The 20561-nt window shown below is 38.1% G+C and overlaps 1 protein-coding gene across 5 annotated transcripts in view; it reads right to left on the bottom strand.

Moving 5' to 3' along the window:
- Positions 1-20561, bottom strand: part of CACNA2D3 (calcium voltage-gated channel auxiliary subunit alpha2delta 3) — a 648666-nt gene that overhangs the window by 360966 nt on the left and 267139 nt on the right. For all 5 annotated transcript variants that reach the window (XM_072989633.2, XM_072989631.2, XM_072989630.2 and 2 more), the window contains exon 5: positions 14947-15109. In XM_072989633.2, the coding sequence (XP_072845734.2) occupies positions 14947-15109 (163 nt within the window). The remainder of the gene's footprint in view (positions 1-14946; positions 15110-20561) is intronic.

Here is a 20561-nt window from a genome sequence, read left to right on the forward strand (position 1 = left end):
ATATCATGCGAACTTTTAAACTTTTCTGTTTCCATAGCCTAGCCATAAACTCTGGTTTCTACGGAAATTTATGTGGAACACACATGCACACACACTGCAAATAGTGCTTGTATATTCATACAGATACAAATCCCCTCTTTTCACCTACTTCCATAAAAGTCTTTCCCAGGAGTCCCTGGTTTAAAAAATATGCACTATGTCAAACACCAGACCACAAAATGATATTCTGCAGTATCCCAGACAAGATGACAACAATATCGCTGCACCTTTCTCCAAGGTGGAAGATAAATTTTAAGGTCCAAAATACAAGAACTGCATTCTCATTTAGTGGAAGTAACACTGGCTTTTGAGGGGATAATGGGATTTTTAGATTTCTTGGAGTACGGATCTCATAATTCTCCATTCTGGGAGTTCTACGAGGCAGACAGACACCTAAATGTTGCTCAGCTGGAACAAAGGCCTCAACTGGAAGGATATGAGGCTTAGGCAGGCCAAGCACCACCTAGCTTCCTACTCAGAAAGAAAACTCCCAGATAGCACTGGGGCAGAAAGAGGATGCTTAGTTAAAACTAGACCTAGCTAAGCATCAAAGGGTTTCCATTAAGGCATTTTTTTCCCTCAGGTGAACCACATTTAGGATTCTCTCTGTCTATCAGAGAGAAAAAACTCCCAGAATGGATAACAATTACAGGATTTCTAAACAAGAAATCCAAAAATATAGTATCTGCCATAAGGGATGAGGCTAGTCAGTGCAGTCACATTTGTCTCCACATATATTAAAAGATTGTGTGTGTGTGTGTGTGTGTGTGTGTGTGTGTGTGTTGTTTTAAAATCTCTAGTGCAATGCATTAGAAACATAGAACAGATCACACAATCTTACACAATCAGAGAAACAGTTAAATATAATTCATACGTTATACATTGATGATATACTAAATAAAATATATTTTGAAACAATGTGATTACTAAATGTGTTATGCATCAATTAATGCTTTTTATTAATGCTAGTCAAATTCAACACATGATCTTCCTTGGATTCCATGATTTCAGGGGAAGTAAAAAGAATAACTGTTTTACACAGAAAGAGAAAAGAAAAATGACTGTAGGTATTCTAAAATTGCAAGCAAAGAAGCCATTGCACTAAGGAAAATATGTATCTTTTCTATATTTTCAAGCCTACATTTTCAAAAAATATAAATAAAAGATAGCATAGTTATATTGCCTCACAATTAAGTGAGTGTGGGTCCTACACAGCCAATCCAAACAAACTTGAAAAGGCATTGATTATGATGTCATTTGCCATAAAATGTAAACGTTTAGATTACCTTTCAGGGCATGCTTTCATAGCAACTGTTGTTATCTTGCAAAACTTCCACCATTCTTTCTGTCTTTCCAAAGCCATCTCCATTAAGCTTAGAATTGATTTTTCTAGACACATTCTATCAAGTCACAGTGTTTTTGGTTCAAAGGGCAAAATAATATTTTTGTATGCATACTAAAACAAGTGCCTCTGGTCCAGACTGACACACATTCATCAGTTTAACTCAGGCGGCTGTTCTCTGTATGAATTTTATTTCCATTGAAACAAACTGAGAACGTGCAAGAGATACCGCATGATGTGTATAGAGGTATTGCCTTATAAATATGATTGGTTTATTTACCACTAATCTCAGATTTGAGTGGGGAAAATGTAAGAGTGGTTCAAACTTTCAGATACAGAGTCATAGTTATTTGTGCCTATGTTTCTGTATGAGACAAAGAATTCACTAATAAACAGCATTATCTTTAGTCAGGTAAGACAAGGCTAAGACACCTCCAACTATTGAAGTATTTCCCCCTCCCCAGGGAAAATACTTCAAGAGAAAAAAAGGGGGACTGAGTTGACTCTTCCTCAGCAAAATGTCCCAAGGTAAAGGTAAAATACTAACACCATTTTGTATATCCATCTATTTTGCTGGGAGGCAGGATGACGGGAAACATTTCCCTTCAGCATCAACCCATAGAGACAACTATGTATGGAAGGAGGCACCCTTTTAACCTGGAAGTATGCACTGCCTGACCAGAGCACATGAGATGCCTAGATTTTATTTCACAAAACACATAACAAGCAAAACAGTGATTTCTGCTAATGGTGGCTATACTTCACATGACTGTTCTGAATGGATAAGCATGTACATACTCAATTTATTCAGAAAAAATTCATGAATAAAGAAAAAAGGGCAGGCCACAGAAAATGCAGTGGAGTGGCTCTGCACCTCCCTGTCCCTGTAATAATGTCCAACTGCATGCTGCTTGGCATAGGAGGAGGGTGGGAGATGCAGCAACCCTAATCTTAGATATCTGTTTTCAAATGACCAGCAGCAGTTTGTGAAAACAACCTATAGTGTAAAGGAGTGTACAGTGCATTGATGTTTTTCAGTACCAGTATTCTTTCAACAAGTGATCTAATCTTATTGGAAAAATAGATTTTTACTTATATCCTGTGGAGCTATTTTCTTTGAAGTACCATTATTTATAACAACTTCCCTTCGAACATACTTTTCTACAAAACCATTTCATTGTTTAAATTAATAGTCTGCTTGTTCACAGCTCACTGCTGTGAATTTCTCAGTGCTAGAGACAAAATGGCTGAGCTCTGGGGAGAGGGAGATCTATTATGAAACCTATGTAGCTTAAGTTTCAGGGTCCCTAATCCCAGAGGGGGCTCAGAAAGAACTTTAGGCCATATTTTGAAAAAGAAGTGTGGTGATCTGTCATGGAACAAACCCATTGCTTTTCCATTCTTATGCTTGAGCCTTGACATTATTTACATATTAACCACACATAGTCAGCTTAAGAAAGCAAGCACAGTGTTGTGGTTGGAGTGCTGAATTTGGAAAAAGAAGACACAAGTTCAAGTCCCTGCTAAATTACAAAACTTGCAGTCAAACCTACGTTACAGGGTTGTCTTTGGAATAAAACTGGAAAGAGGGAACTGTGCAAACCAGCCATGAGCATTCTTGCTGAATATAAATGTTTAATTTGCCCCACACGTGTGTGGGTGTGTGGGTGTGTGTGTGGGTGTGTGTGGGTGGGTGGGTGTGGGTGTTTTGTGATATTCTCATCATTTGGCTGTTTTAGTTGTTTTACAGATCCTTGGGAATACTATATAAAGGATCGTCACATATGTAGGAGGAAATGGAGGGGAAAATGAGGGCAAATTGCAAAAATCAAGGTGTAATTTCCTTCAAAGAAACAGACAGAATATTTTGTTACAACTGCAAGATGTGCTAGCTTAACTTTGCCTACCATACATTATCTCTCCCTCCCTCTCCCTCTCATTCATTCACTCATTCAGACAGACACATGCATATACGCAAACAGGCACCAATTCCATGAGGAACTTCCTTCCTGACACCACTCCACTCCATTCCTCTTGCTCACTTCTTCTGCCTGTTCTAGTTTTGATTTGTATTATACTTGGGCTTTTTGTTGTCATATAACATGCCTTGGATCAAAGGCAAGAGCTGGAGCATGACATTTTAAAGTACATAGGTAAAGGTAAAGGCTCCCCTTGACATTTTTAGTCCAGTCATGTCCGACTCTAGGCGGCGGTGCTCATCCCTGTCTCCAAGCCGTAGAGCCAGCGTGACTAGGGAAAGCCGTTTTACCTTCCTACCGAGGTGGTACTTATTTATCTACTCACATTACATGCTTTCGAACTGCTAGGTTGGCGAGGAGCTGGGACAAAGCGATGGGAGCTCACTCTGTTGCGTGGATTCGATCTTACGACTGCTGGTCTTCTGACCCTGCAGCACAAAGGGTTCTGCGGTTTAGCCTGCAGCACCACCACGTCCCTTTAAAATACATACATACATACATACATACATACATACATACATACATACATACATACATACATACATACATACATACATACATACATACATACATACATACATACATACATACATACATACATACATACATACATACATACATACATACATACATAGGGGATAGACGAGCAGTTGCCATGAGGCAACTGGTCCCAAGAGAGACTCTGTTCTCAAAGACATCTTCTCCAACCTTTTGCAAGTTTTTGCCAACCACACACTTCCTCTGTGTGCCCATGACTTGTTTTACATGGCTCCATTTGTCAAAAGGCTGCTGATATAAAAGAGGTTAGAAGGAGATTTTTCCATATAGAGCACAGCTTGGGAAAATAGTATTTGAAAATAATTAGTTACAGTTATAGTTAAAAGGACCAAAAAACACACAAAACCCCAAAAAACTAGTTACTGTTATAAATGGGGGGGGGAGCAACATTATCTTGAGGTCCTTGTAAGGCTAAAAGATTTATTCCAGTGTCAGTGTTCATTGGTCATAATCTACCTCATGTAACACATGGTGTATAAAACTGAGACCATAGGTATAGGGCTACGGTTTACACAGTGATGGGGATAGAGTACAGAAGATGACAGTTATATTATTAACACTGCTAAAGTATGAACTGTTGATTAGATACTAGTAATCAGCTATTGCAAAGTATCTGAGGTTAACACAATGGTTAGGCTTTGGAGCCTTGGAATGTGGCATTCATTTTTGTTTTTCTTTTTTGGGCTCTAAATTCCAAAATTCTCCAAGAATTCCCCAGGCAGAATTCTGAAAGTTCCAATCCACAAACAAACAGTGGCAGACACTTTCATTTTACTAATCTGGAAATACAGAGACCTCTTCTTTACTTTTTTGCATGCCATGCCACAGGACAGTCTTTTCTCCTCCACCAATACTGGTACTAAAAAGAACATTTTTGAGTTTTTAAAAAGCCAGAAAGGAAGGGGGGGGGGCAGATTGCTTGCGACTGTCCTCTGTTTTAAGAGAAGGGCCACAAATTCTAAACTACTAGCTGAGGAGGAGCTAGTAGTAGCTACCCACAAGAACTTGATGGACAGCCTTGAAGAAGATGATTTATATATATTCTTAATGGTCGATTAAAGGCATCACCTGCTCCTGTATTTATATTGTTTCCACAACCATGCAGCCTTTTCCTGACTTTTCCTACAACAAACAATTTATTTTTGATTCATTACCCAATTCTGATAAAGAATTTTACACCAAGAGGTAAAAGATGATTCAGAATCCTGGATAACCCCAACGTTCCTATTGCCGACTGTTACCATTTCTCTTTATTAACCTGTTAGATGAATACATGGTTGCAAGTTGCCCCCCAACTACTCATTCACAAGGGTAGTAAAAATCTGCAACCCTTACTCTAGCCAACTGGCCTTGCTGACATATTTTCACATAGTACCCTTCAAAGAAGACAGCAGTGCATGAAAATCAAATAGTATGTCAGGCAAAAGTTAAATGGCTTAGGTGCCATTGGTGTTTCCTTTTAAAGAATCCTACCAAGTCATATACATTCTAAATTCAAACCTAATTTATTGTTTCACAGAAGAAAAGCAATATAAGGTATAACACGGCCATATCGCTTTTCTAAAATTCTGTGACTACCCTACATGTATTTTCAATTCCATTGTGCATGAAGGATTATCATGAAAGCTACCATTTATATGCCACCGTGACCGCTGTGATTTGCCCCACCTGCCCACAGCATTCTCACTCGCTACCTTGCAGGAAAAGAGTTTAACATCTCTCCCAGCTGTAGATCCTAATCATTGTGAATCCTTCAAGAGTTGGAAAAAAATCTGGTTAGAATATTCACAAAAATAGTAATCTCAGTTTGACAGTCACTCAGAAAGAGCTGCTAGGGAAATATGACTGAATGATATTCATAGCTTCTTTTAAGTGGCAAATTGAAAAAAGCCTACTTCATCAAAAGTGGCTGTGGTTCGTCACATTTCAGTATATTTTTGAGATGACTCTATACACTCAGAAGAATTCCTCTTCCAAGGCAATCACTCGTTTGATTACAGACTGCATTTATCAACTTCTAGGAAGTCAACTTTTATTGAAGGAGAGCCAGTGAAAGACATGTGATGGGATTACCTTCCCAGACAAATGGCTTTCTCTCTCACTCTCACTGGACTGCAAAGATCAGGAGACATTTTACGTTCAATTTCAGAAATGAAAACTTGGAGATCACCATCACAACAACTGTTTGACTGGGAGATTCAAATGGCTAAGTCAAACTAGAAATGCAAGTCCCACAGAGACTGGAATCAGAAAAGAAATCCAATTTTTATAAAGCATCTGTTTTAAAAAGCTGAGTGAAGACTATATAATATGTCAAAATAGCATGGTGTGCTGGAACCCAAACTCTATCTGTGTTAGTTATTGTTTCTCAGCACATTCTTTTTGTTCTTTAATTCTCTGATGATTTAACAAACACACAGCCATTATTAGAAAGGGGAAGTGTGATGAATATATTGTGGGGGGTTGTTGCATATTCTGTTGCCATCATGGCTGAAATAAGCAAATAAATCAGCTATCTCAATATAAAAACAGTATCTGGTGAAAAGGTTATATTCTCACACTAATTGGTCCTTGGTTCATACTTAATACCTTGGACCTCTTAGAAGATGTATGAATTTAAAGTCCTGGAAGTCCAGGGAATTTCTATTAATAATACTAAAAGCAGTCATTTTCCATCCTGCCCACCTTTCTGTTTTTAATCTCTAATTAGTCCACTGCTACACTGAAAGGTCACATTGTTGATGGTTTTTCCCATCTGGAATTGCTATGCTACTCCGTATTAAATTATCATTCCAGTCTTAACAAAGTAGGTTTGTTCAGTAAGAAGAGATTAGTTCACTTAAACCCTTTTCCAAAATGCCTGTGGTCACCCTTGCCTATGACCTAAGGCCAGACTAGATGGGATGCCTCCCTTACATTTAGAAAATTCATGTTGTGGTGTCTTTTTTCTGATATTACCTTGGAAGATAAAAGTGAAGGGGTTTGAGCCATGCCTCTGTAAATCTCAACAGGTCTCATCTACTCTCATCTACACTTGTGTGCAAGTAGTCCCTCAAAATTTTCCACCTTGTTTGTACAAAGATAAACTTGGGGTGGAAGGATGGGGTGTCATTTCACAAAGTTTCTCCAGGAGGAGATAACATTCCCTGTGTGTTTCTCTGAGGTGGAACTTGTCATTAGAAGTGGTTGTGGCTCAGTTTCATTCTCTTTTCCCAAGGTGTTTTTTTAAAAAAAAAAAAAAAAGAACAACTGTCTTAAGCAAGTAGACACAAAAACAAGTACGTAAATGTTTTGCATTCTCTTTAATGCCCCCTATTCGGTCTCATTCTGCAGCATTGTGGATGTGCCAGAAGGTACCCACCGGAAACATGATGGAGAAAATGCAAGCAAATTATCCCAAAAAGACTTCTATTTCAAAGGCAGAAATGGAATATTTTATGATGTTTCTCAGAATAAGGTCTTGCAAGAAATGTTGGGTCCAGACCTGTTGTTATATTTCAGGACTCAGAACCTTCCCCAGGCTTTTCCAATGTCAATTTGTGGAGTGGTCATGCAGACAATATTTTGCCTGAACTACAGATACACAGGATAGTGTCTCATCTTCACTTACGACACAACTTCTTCCTTAAAAGCCCTACAGTAGAGAGGAGGGACAGCAGTGTCATATCCAGTTCCAGGAAAGATGTGGAAATAACATTACGCCAATAGTTGTCCCTTTTCCTCAAAAGTCTTATTTCCCTATGAAAGAGGCTTTCATATTCCCCATCTCATTCTCAGGTTTCTTTAGAAGTAAGTCCTTTCGTTCTGTTTTTAAGTTTACCAAAGCACTACAAATGCAGCTGAAGTAGGGCTATGGTGAGTACTTGCAACATTTCTCATTCTGGGTGATTTCCCAACTCTTCTTAACTTCTCCTGTCCAACTTCTAGTCAACCTGTAAGACTTCAGTACGAAACTGACATCGACTGCCGTGATAGAAGAAAGAACCAGAAGGATCAGGTTATGAGAAATTAGATTTTACCTAAACATCAGGAAGAACGTCTTGACAGTAAGAGCCATTCAATGGTGGAATAGCTTTCTTGGAAGGGGCCTCCTTCCTGGAGGTTGCTATACAGAGGTTAATGGACACTTATCATGGATACTTGGTGCTATGGATTTTCTGCTGAAGCAGGGGGTTGGACTTGATGGTCCTTGGGATTCCTTCCAGTTCTATAAATCTGAGTTGTGAAATTTTATGTAGCAACACTTCGATTACGGAAGTTAAATACCAATTAGATAGTATCTCCTAGCTGTGTGTATGCCAATAGGTTCTAATGGAATATAGAAAGTTAGAAATTATATGGTTTTATAAGGTTTTATACTTATGTGACTGGTCTAAGGACCGTAAATAAACTATTCTATTCTCCTTTACCATATTTTTGACAAACTTCTCTGTGTTCTCTTCCTGCTCTTTGTACAGAGTTTGTTTATCTATATATATAGATATATAGATAAATAGATATAGTGTATATAAATTATCCTCCTCTTCTGTTTATTCCTGTCCCTCTCTCTTTGGTCAGCTTTTCAGTTCCTAGCCAAAGCTATATACCATACCTCCTTGAAATTATCACTTCTTAACTTCCCCCATCCTACCTCTGGACAACCTGTAATACCTAACTACTAAACTGACATAAGTTGCATTTTCTCTGTTACACTCAATTTCTGGAAAAGCTCCGATCTTGTCTCAGTAACTCCCATGAGTACCTTACACACTGCTACCTTGACTAAGCAATTTAAAGTTATGTATCCTATGCTCTTGTATATTCTGAAAATGTGCTGTTTTCTGGGCCAGTTATACCAGATGGAAAGAAACCTGTCCTAAAACAAAATGAGGCCACAGCGGCAATGAGAAATTATTCCCCCAGCACATCTGAGCTAAATTCCTCTTCCTATTAGTATTCCAGAAGGTCTAGTTACCTGAATAATGAGAAGTCATTTTTAGATACATTCAGTGACTGGTCCCATTTGTGAGTGGTGGGCCAGAAAGCACAACAGTCAAGGGGGAGCACAGCCAGACATAAAAATGCTTATTCTCTCTCTCTCTCTCTCTCTCTCTCTCTTTCTCTCTCTCTCTCTCTCTCTCTCTCTCTCTCTTTCTCTCTCTCTCTCTCTCTCTCTCTCTCTCTCACACACACACACACACACACACACAAATACACACCAGCAGGCAGGCGATCATTAAGCCACACACTGAGTCAGGCATGCAGACATTCATTCGCTCAGATACTCCCTCAACCAGTAAGATTCATTCACTCCATAAATCAGCTGAGGATCAGAGTGGGCTAGCTAGGAACACCCTGACTTTGAGTGGGGCTGTGCCTCAATTGCCCAAATGAACCAGCCTCTGCTGTATGTGCTTGTGTGTGTGTATGTGTGTGTGTGTGTACACACACACACACACACACACACACACACACACACACACACACACACACACGTACTATATATATAGACCCAAGATGTAAGAAAATGTAGTAACATGTTGTTGGGTATGTAACATGTTGTTGTATTTGTCCTAAATATATAAATTCTGTACTCCGTTGCTCAGAAGAGAACTATTTCAGTTCTTGTAAAGGATGACATATTTCCTGCATAGAATGCCCCAGAAAGGGCACTAGAGTGGGGCAATATTCCCTGTGATCAAACACAAGGTTCTCCAGAATATTTCCCACCCAGATTTCACGAAAATCTTGCACACGATTCCCCAGAAAATGCTGGTTAACTGCACAGGATTTCCTAGAAAGGAGAATGAGGTGCTCAGAAGAAAGAAAGAAAGAAAGAAAGAAAGAAAGAAAGAAAGAAAGAAAGAAAGAAAGAAAGAAAGAAAGAAAGAAAGAGAAAAAGGAAGGAAGGAAGGAAGGAAGGAAGGAAGGAAGGAAGGAAGGAAGGAAGGTAGGTAGGTAGGTAGGTAGGTAGGTAGGTAGGTAGGTAGGTAGGTAGGTAGGTAGGTAGGTAGGTAGGTAGGTAGGTAGGTAGGTAGGTAATCACAAGAAACTCAGCAGTGGGGAAATCTCAGTGGGAAGTCTTGTCAAGAGTCAGAAGATCTCCAAAAACAAGATATGTTTTGTGTCTTTGTCACATCTCTAATTATTTGAGCAAAACTATCTACAAACCTTCAATTTATAAAAATCAACAAGGCACCTTAAAGATTAACATGTACTATTTGACATAAGCGTTCAGAGACTGTAGCCTATTTCTTTCAAATGTAACCGTGAAGAAGCAGGCTACAGTCAATGAAAGCTTGTACAGATAAAAATTGTTAGTCTTTCGGATGGCACAGGACTTATTATTTTTGTGGGTACAAATTAATGTGGCTACCACTCTGAAAATGTATTCAATTTGCGCTTTCTGAAAATTTGCAGATTTGAAAGATGGAAGATCTATGAGAACTTTTGTCAGAACCAGTGTATAAAACTTCTGTACTGAAAAGAATGAAGAAAACTTGTGTAGACATTAATAAAACTGCACAACCTGGAAACAACGAGTCATGAATGTACCAAAGAGCAAATGACATCATTACGGTCAGTTTAATCAATATATTTGTGGAGAGAACAATTTCTCAAGCTCCTCCCTAATTCCCTACTGTATGCTAGAGTGAGTTACAAAGGAACAGGAAGGAAATGAATCTATTTGAATTTAGCATCTCCCTAAGCACCGATCCACCACAGCATACAGGGAGAAGTGAAGTTATCCAGGTGTCTATGGAAATACTACATTGCATTAAATGCAATCCAAATCAGTTCCTCTATTATTTTCACCCCATACAGAGAGGGACAGAATACTGTACAGCCAAGGCTCATACTGGGTCAAGAGTTTTTCCCAGACTGTAATAACTGAATAAGCCCTCAGGATTAATCTCAGTGTTGCTGTGATGATAAATGAAGTAAGAGTTATAAATGTGCTATAGAAACAAAATATTAATATTCAATTTTCCTTAAACTTTTGTTCCAAATCTGGTTATGTTTCCAGATTAGTGGGTAGATGGCTGAAAGAAAGACAAAAGATCATGTCTCTTTTTGCAGATTTATACTGCTGGCAAAATGAAAAATGGCTATATTTGAGAAAACAGCAGAGAAAAATGGTCCACTTTAAATGTCACTGATACATAAGCTGTCACTTTATACAGTGTGAATGAGTTTCATTTGTTGTAATATAATTACTGGAAATTAGTCAAGATTTCTCAATTTCTTTCTTCACATGATTGAATTTCCTGTCTTAAAGTTTGTGTGATCCGTATGTTTTGATATAAAAAACTGATAGCACAGCTTTGGATTGTCCGCAACATCTTGTTTGTTTTATTTTTGTCAGTCAAGTTGAAGTAAAACATATCCCCTGCTGACAGGAATGCCTGAAAATATTCATGGACTTTACCATTTATCAAGGAAAAAAATAGTCCATAATTCTGGCAATACAGATAAAATCTCTTTCTGTATTCTGTAAAGGCTCGCTGAAATACAAAGGGATTTTTTGTGTGTGTGTGGGAACATAACAACATTCTTTAAAACACACACCAGCAAAGTGTACTTTTCAGCTGAAAATCATGTTGGAGGTGATAGTGTAGCCTCCAGAACCAGTTGCTTAAAATAGAATATTGGATTTTTCCTCATCTGAAACAGGTCTGAGAGGAATATTCTTTCCCTTTTTAAAAAATGTTGCTCCATTTTGAGTTTTACAGAAGTTCAGTATTGCAATACATTGTGTCTCATGGCTCTGGTTAAATTCTCAAAATGTGCCCACAGTTAAAACAAGCCACATCAGATGAAGATGCAGAACCTGTGTGTTTGCAACATACAGACAAAATCAAGCCATGATTAACCCCATTGGTTTTGATATTTTTCTAAGGAAAAAGCCTTGTGGACAGTAAATTGCATGAGAAAGTCAGTTCTCTGTGCTCAATGAGTAGAGGTAGAGCCACTTCACTGCAGTGGTTGAGGCAGCAGGAAGAGTCCATGATGAGAACACCTTTTCTTCTCTGTGCTGACTCTACACCTCTCTCTCTCTCTCTCTCTCTCTCTCTTTCTCTGTGTGTGTGTGTGTGTCTGTCTGTGCAAAATATGAATGTTAAATGTTCTATTGTACTCCCCCGCCCCCTTAAACCATCTTGGAAACTTCTGGTGAAAGGTATTTTGGAAGTCTGCTGTACAATAAATAAAACTACAAGTTTGAAAAGACTGTTTCATTTTTAGAAAACGAGAGAGTACCTGAAGAGGCAATCATAGAGGATGTTGCATCAAAAACAATCCGCGGCTGTCAGAACCTTTGTTCCAATACTAAGCTTTGGCTGGAATCTTGTATAGTGCTTAGTATATTTAACTTTTGGAAGTAAATTGCCATAAGTTAAAACATCTCTGTAGACTTTTTATGTTGCACACCAAGTTACACAAGTCAGTGTGGAAAAGATGAGGTTTCTGGGGATTACATATTTTATGGCCATTCACTTCCAAAAGTTTTACAATTTCCATAAAATGCACAACACGACTTCAGCCATGTGTGTGTGTTTTAAAACAAATTAGCCCAGCAGCCATAATCTACGAAATGCCTAGGCCCCATGTTTCTTATTTTTGCCGTTCTCATTTATATGTCCTGTAAACAGGCAGATTATATTGAAAATAAAACTATAATATTATAACTCACTACTAAAATATATATAATAAAATTAGCAAAACAGTAAGGTCCGAAACAGCAGATAGCCCATCAGCAGAAACACCAAATGTCAGAGACAAGGCATACAGTTAGAATATGTAGAAAAATGCAAAAGACATCAGTTGGTACTACAACAAGATAAATGTGGTCAGCCAGCAAGTGCCCTGGGAAGTATTTCATAAACATCAGTACTATCAGTAAGATTATCCTTTCCCCATTCGCTATTCACCCATTGATTTAAATGAGACATAGATAACCCTTAATGTATCTACAATGCACTCTTTATATATATTCTGAAGATGGTTCATAGACTAAACTGTCCTGCCTGAGAGCAAACACAGGAATACTCATGTGGAATATTGCAAACTGGATCGTAATTGTGTTGAATCAGCAACTATATGCATATTTCTCCCAACCAGCCATTATCATCGAAAAATGGCTGATTTCTCAAGCTTCTGTACAGCTCGCTAAACACTTCTCCATGTGGGCAGGCATCCACATGGAGAAGTGACTAGAAATTTAGCACTACACGTAGCCTTAGATATAAATCAGCCTTTAACCTTCCAAATGCTACTGAGGAGTTCAAGATAAGTTAAAGATAAATGGATAAAGGAAGAAAAAAGAACTGGCCCGCCTTCTCCTTCATGACTGTCTTTTCTTGGAGAGTGGAGCGGCAAAAAGACTAGTCATTTTCTCACACATTAAGGTCTGCCACATGTCAAATGTTTACATCCGACAGGCAATGTATGATAAACAAGGTGTGGATTTCAACTACACCTCTGCTGTTGGCAGCTCCTCCATAGTGAGAACAGAGAATATCATTCTTGTCTCTGCTATATTAACTTTGGTGGCAAAAATTCAGAATTAGTGGTCATACTGCCTGGGTGAGTTGTCATCAAAACCAGTAAATTTTGCAGTTCTTAGAAATATTATCTGTAGAATGTTCACTTCTGATATATTTTCAAGAATGATAATGAGATAAGTGGACAAGCAGATATGCCTACAATAACAAAAGGAAGGATGGCCATCTGCTATAGAAGTAACAGTTGTTGAAGAGGATTCACAGTGGAATGTGAAGAAATCTCACTGAATTACTAGTTCTCAAGAAGACAGGCTATCTCAACATGTTTAGTCAAACTTTTGGGAATTCAATGACACCCTAAAGTCTTCTTGCCTCCAGCATGAGTTCAAGACAGTAAGCACTTATCTTCATCAGTTTAGGAATCTGTGCAACATATCTCTATGCATAACTACTGTCTTTTCCCCTTGCACAGCAACCACAGAAGTACTGTATGATTAATCAGAAGGATTAAAACAATTCATCCAGTGTTTCAAAGGTCCATGCAACAAGGCACTAGTTATCATAGTTCAGCTACAGGATTCATTTTCAAAAATAAGAAAACTTCCACCGCCTAATACAGTACATGGAAAGAAATACTTTACCACTGCACAGATGAGGAGGAGGAAAATGCAATTTCTTATTCTTGCACATGAGAATGTGACAAGTGAAGATTTTCATCTCTAGATTCACATATGATATGAGGATTCACTTGCAGTTACTGATTCATGGTTGCCTTCCTCCTTGCTGGTACTTTTGTGCAGTAGTAAATTCCACTCGTCTCTCAGCCTTTATATAGTTAGCTAATTGGGCCAGAAAAATCTCCATCCAAAGACATTCAACAGCATGGGTTTTTCTCCTCTGTAACAAATATTAGCACAGCAGTACCAATGTATGGATGGCTCAGCTTTACAATAAAGTCATCACTAGTTAGCAATACAAACTTCATCCTAAAGGGCACCCAACATGACTAGAGGTGGGACCCAAATTAATTCAGGTCCCTTTAGATGAATATCTCCACCTCATTTCACCCCACCAGGAGACGTGGGAACAGGTAGCGTAGGCTCCTGCCAGGATGAACACACCACCGGAGTACAAGGACCCCAGCAATGAACAAAGACTGAGGAGTGGGCCAGTTGGCTGGGGGTGGGATGGGATGAGGTGCCGCAAGGCGCCACCTGCGGTGCCATGCAGAGATATTCATCTGAAGAGAGCCGAGTTAATTCAAGTCCCATCTCTAACCATGGCTCATGACATCATGTGCAAAACTCAAGTGGAAACGTAATGGTGTCATGTGAAATCTCACAGACAGCATTTAGGAGAGTGGTTTCTTCCCTCACAGCATAAACTTTTGGCCAAAGCTTTTGCCACACCTTGATTTATTTATTTATTTTAAGTGGTACCACTGGGAATCAGATTGCATTGCAGCTGACCATCATTAACCGGCATTCCAGAAATACATACATTCCTCAGGTCGTAAAGCACTGCCAAGGGAAATGTTTCCACATACCTTTGTTGTACATGTTGGTTGGCACTTGGACATCACTCAGAGTGATATTCACAGGCAAGTTATTAAAATGGTCATTTGGTTCCAGAATGAATTCCTTTCCCAGTTCTAAGAAGTTCCCATCTTCATCCCGTTCATTAATAAGGACAGCATTGAAATATTCATACTGAAACAGAAAACCAGTAATGACATTATCTCACCAGTTATCTGAAGTGCCTAAACATATCCATGCACTGGTCCAGTATTTATGGGTTTCTGCAACATACAATATTCACAGGTGCATCTGGTGGGGACATGGGCCTTCTCTGTTGCTGCTCTCAGACTTTGGAACTCCCTCCCACAGGAAGCCAGGCTGGTCCCATATTTGCTCTCCTTCTGCAAGCAGGCAAATATCTTTCCCATCTTTTCCAAACTGACTTTTATCTTTTAATGATGTAAACCATTGTTGTATAGTCACTGTTTTCTGCTTTAAATATTGTGTTTCACTATCTCCTTTTTAAGGAGATGGCAGTGTAGAAGTATTTAAAATTAATAAATAATAAATTGCAAGTCCACTTCACTTAGCATCCTGTTTCCTACAGTGACCAACCAGATGCCTTTGGGAAGCCCTTAAACAAGATATGAAGGCAATAGCCACTCTCCCATGTAGCATTCATAGCACAGTAGAATCTGGAGGTTACATAGGCTTCCAGCATCAATAACCGTCTCCTTTTTGCTAAGCTATCACTTTTATATTTTCCCAACCTTATCTCTCATTCTCCATATTCAAAGGTAACCAACGTAGTGCCCTCCAGATATTTTGGAATACTAATTTCACAAGCTCAGCCAAGGGGTATTGTGGGAGATTCTGCCCAAAACATTTAGAGTGCTCCTCTGCATCTATTCAATATGGGATATTCAAACATTTTGAATTCTCCTTTTAAAAAAAAGAAGGAAGGAAGGAAGGAAGGAAAAAAGAAAAAGAAAGAAAAGAAAATGAATAAATAAATAAATAAAACATTCTTATATCACTTTATATAGCTTTTTTGACATTGGGGTACTTTTTTTGTCCAGATGCTGGACAACATAACATTGTGATGATGAAACTGAGGCTATTGTACTTTAGAGATATCATACGAAGACAAGACTTGTTGGAAAAGAATATGGCTGGGAAATGTGGAAGATAGCAGGAAGAGAAGAAGAGGCAATATGAGATGGATAGATTTAATAAAGGAAACCATGCATTGAATTTGCAAAAGCTAAGCAGAACTGTTGATGCTAGGACCTTTTGGAGGTCATTAACTCAGGGTCATCTTAAATCAGAAGTGACTTCATAACACATAACAACAACATACTTCAGAAGGTGGTAGATTCTCCTTCATTTGAGATTTTGAACTAATGGGTATCTGTCAGGGTGCTTTAGATGTAGTTCTCTTGTTTTGATAGGAGGTTGGGGTGGATGACCTTTGGGACTCTCCACAGTTCTATCACTCCAAGGTTCTATGAACTCTTGAAGTCTTCACTCCTCTTTAATACAGTAATGAATCCTACAATTATTAGTGTCCAAATTTATTCAATTTACAATCAAAACACCATCCTCTTAAAAATAAGATTGTATATCTAGATGTGACACCGCAGAAATGCTACTGTAGAAGCACAAAACAAACTGAACATGTGTGCTGGCCAACATTTGTACAAATCCAGTTCTTTTCTGTTAAGAAAAAACAAGTAATAATGGATATGATCGAAGTGTGTAAATTATGTTGCCTGTAGAGAAAGGAGATACGAAAAGTTTTTCACTTCTCTCTCATAATATTGCAATCTGAGGTTAAATGGGGGGGGGGGAAGAGAGCAGTTTTCCAGGAAAGACAGAAGGAAGTGTTTTCAGATGGCACTTAGTTAAACTATGGAATTTGTAATTAGAAGATACAGCAGTGATCAGCAATTTGGATGGTTTTAAAAGGAGATTAGACAAATTCATGGAAGATAACATAATCAATAGCTAATAGTTTATGGGGCTCATACACCACCTCTAGAATCCAAAGCAAAATCTGCTGCTGAGGAGCAACAGTGGAAGAAGGTGACCGAATTCATATCCTGTTGGTGGGTTTTTTCTATGGATATCCAGTTGCCCAGTGTGAGAACAGAATGCTGGACTAGATGGGCCTTTGGTCTGATCCATCAGATATATGAAGGCGAAAGATCCATAGATTTCTGGATGGGCTTAATGCTTTTCTCCAGATATTAAATACAAGATAAGCAAAAGCAATTTAGATAAAATTATTGATTATTTTTGTGTGTGACCTAGGTCAAAAAGGGATTCTAATAAAGCAAGCTAAGTCTGCTTTTTGAATTTCTCTTAGCTCATTGATAATATGAGGTGTTTTTTAAAAAATAAATAAAAAATAGAGATACATGTAATACTAGAAGATGCATTTTATGTCTTCTCTTATTATATTCATTTAGCTTATTTATAAATCTTAAATAATAAACAATACCATCAATTCTAACAAATTGACTTGTACAATCTTTCTCTAAGTTACTTTATTAAATAAATTTAAATTTGTTTAGTAAGTAAATATTTTTTTAAAATTAGGCTTTAAAATATTTATCATAAATTTGTCTGCTGTTATGATTCTACGACTTCCCTAAGCTATCTGCTTCATTTGTTCCTTTGAGTCTTTTGCTAGTACCACGGCCATCTGAGGTAAGGCAGGCAGCAACTGGAGAGGAAATTTAGGACTGAGTGTGAGATGGAAGTGTGGCCAAACCAGATGGAAACAGTGACCACAGTGCTATCACATTTAACTTATACATATGTGGAAAATCACTAGGAAACTCCCAACACAACCTTTAAAAAAACAAAAACAAAAAAACCCCAACCTTGATGGAACTTGCAGAAATATAAATTGAAAAGAAAATGTAAAATTTCTCCATGATTCTTGGGACCAGCTCAAAACTCAAAACCACTTTAGCTAGAAGGCATACCACATGATAGAAAAGGAGGCATATGAAGTCCAAGAGATCACTAAAATGGCTAAGAAGCAATGTGGAGCAAACTAAGGAGCAGTAAAATGGCTTCCTCCAGAAGCTCAACAGCGGGGGAGGGGGGAGCTCAAACAATAGGAACGCAGGCAAAAGAGTTGCAATTAGATAATAAGCAGTGCTAAATAAAGAATCTTGTGGGGCATATAGCTTATAGTATCCAGATTAACAATAAAGAGTTCTTTATTTATTAATGTATTTATTTACAAGATTTTTTTAGCTGCACCATTACCAGCGGTCTCTGAGCGGCGTACAACAATACTAAAACTTTAAAAAACATCAAAACCATTAGAAACTTAAAAAAAAAACATTAAAACCATTAAAATATACAATATTATAAAAATACTCTATATTAAAAACAATAATTAAAACATAAATATTAATAAATCCTGCTGCTCATATCACCAGCTTCAGAATACTATTTAATTAAAATGCTGGCTAAACAGAAAGGTCTTTGCCTGGTGCCAAAAAGCCAAATGTGTGGGAGCCAGGCGGATCTCTGTAGGGATAATCAGGAACAAATACATCAGGATCAAAAAGGGAATAAGACAGGCTGCTTGATGGGAGAAAATGACATTAAAGGAATTCTGAAAGAAACATAGAAAATTGCACAATACAGGATCAAAGTACCTAGCTGTTTGGTGCTTTAAACATCATCATTAACACACTGAATTCAGACTGGACATCTAATAGCAGTGTGCACTTCACTGAAAACAAGTGGTACACAGATTCCATGCGATGTACTCTGAAGTTCAGCTGCCACATTCTTCACTAGATTCTGCTTCTCTCTCACCCTCAAGGCCAGTCCCATGGAAAGGACAACAAAACAATATTTGCAGCCTTTCTTTATCAGCATTGTAAGGGCATGGGGGGAAGGAGGGGAGATCAGGTTTGCATCTGAACCCAACTGTATTGTTTACAGTTCCAGGACTGAAGTCTGCACAATATAGTTTTGACTCCGTTTGGCACTGATTCAGTCATAATCTTTCCTTGAGTACAGCTTTTCTATTCACTGTGTATTTATTTTGTTATCACTGGATTTTTCAAGGGAACAGCAATCCCTATGGGCTGATATAAACGCTGAGGCATGGAAGTGGCACATTGTATCTAGTCTTGTGCCTGAGAGAGGAGACAGGGACACAGACAGGGTATTCAGAACTCCGAAAGTTATAGTTTAACAGCTACCTATTATATTGTAACTCATTGCGGAGTCCAAAAAAGTAACTTATCATTAGCGCTTCAGCCATAGTGACTCATTCCTCCTTGCCTTACTTGTTACTTTTTTTATTCCATATTCGTTTTGTGAGGTGGGAATCTTAAATTAAGAAAGTTGTCAAACTTTTTTATTTTAAATACAGTACCATTATAACACCCTCAAAGTATTTTGCCCCATGCAAAGTAAAAAGAAAGAATCATGAGTAAATGTTGATTGCTACATGTAGCAGATATGACCATCACATTATTTTGCAAAAAGAACAGTGTTATTTTATTTATTTATTTATTTATTGGACTTATATACCGCCCCATAGCACTACAAGCACTCTCCGGGCGGTTTACAATTTTAATTATACAGGCTACACATTGTTAGACTCTCATTACCCAACAACAATAATTTAGAAGATATGTTAATTGTATTGCATTACTTCCATGCTTTGGGAGTTCCTGCAAGCAGTATCTGAAGGAGGATTATGTTTGCTTCACCACCTCCTTCTTGTTTTTCTTTCATATATGAAATCCAAAGGCAAATGAGCACATGTTCTTTTTCCTACCCACACATAATGCTCACACATGGTTGCCTACTAACACATAATATCTCATAACTATGCAATCTCCCTCCCTCCCTCTCTCCCTCCCCCCCTCACATACACACACAAAATCACTGGTACGTGGGAAGAGAGAGAAGATGTTGACATACCCAAGCCCCTATCTCCTTGGCTGATGCATGTGCTAATAAAGAGTCTATTAAGAAGTTTGAAGGGGTCAGTTTGGCACTACCCCATTATTTTTGGCAAGAGCATCAATACAATCTTCAATTGGGTAACAGACTGAGTACACTAATGCTTTTATGATAACACTGGGAAAGCTACATCTCTAGCAGAGAGGTTAAGGAAAGTTTTGCATTGAAACAGAAGTCTTGTTATATAGTGCTTTCTATTGTGAACATCTGCAATTGATTTTTGGGAGGGAAATAGTGTGACAGCTGAGAGGTGGTAGAAAGAAAATTAAAAATAAAAACTATTGAAAAAGTGGAAAGCAAATCCATCTGGCACTCTGACACCACATTTCAGATAATGCCCCAGGGGAAAGTGCTAAAGCCTTATTTGCTGACAACACGGATACTCAAACCGCTAAGCTGCAAGAGAAAATGACTTCAATTTAATCTTGTCAATACAGGTCAACCTCTAATACATCCTTAACAAGGTGATTCCAGAGTCCGCACAGTATGTCATGTTCAAAACATATTAGCCTAATAAACAACAACACAACAAAATGATAATTTACATTTGGACAACTCTAAAACCAATTATGACACAATCATGAAGTGGGATCTATTTAATACAGTTTAATATAGTATTTTGAAACAAAAAAATCCT

The sequence above is a fragment of the Pogona vitticeps genome, chromosome 2 (genome assembly GCF_051106095.1).
Source record: "Pogona vitticeps strain Pit_001003342236 chromosome 2, PviZW2.1, whole genome shotgun sequence".
Classification (NCBI taxonomy): Eukaryota; Metazoa; Chordata; class Lepidosauria; order Squamata; family Agamidae; genus Pogona; species Pogona vitticeps.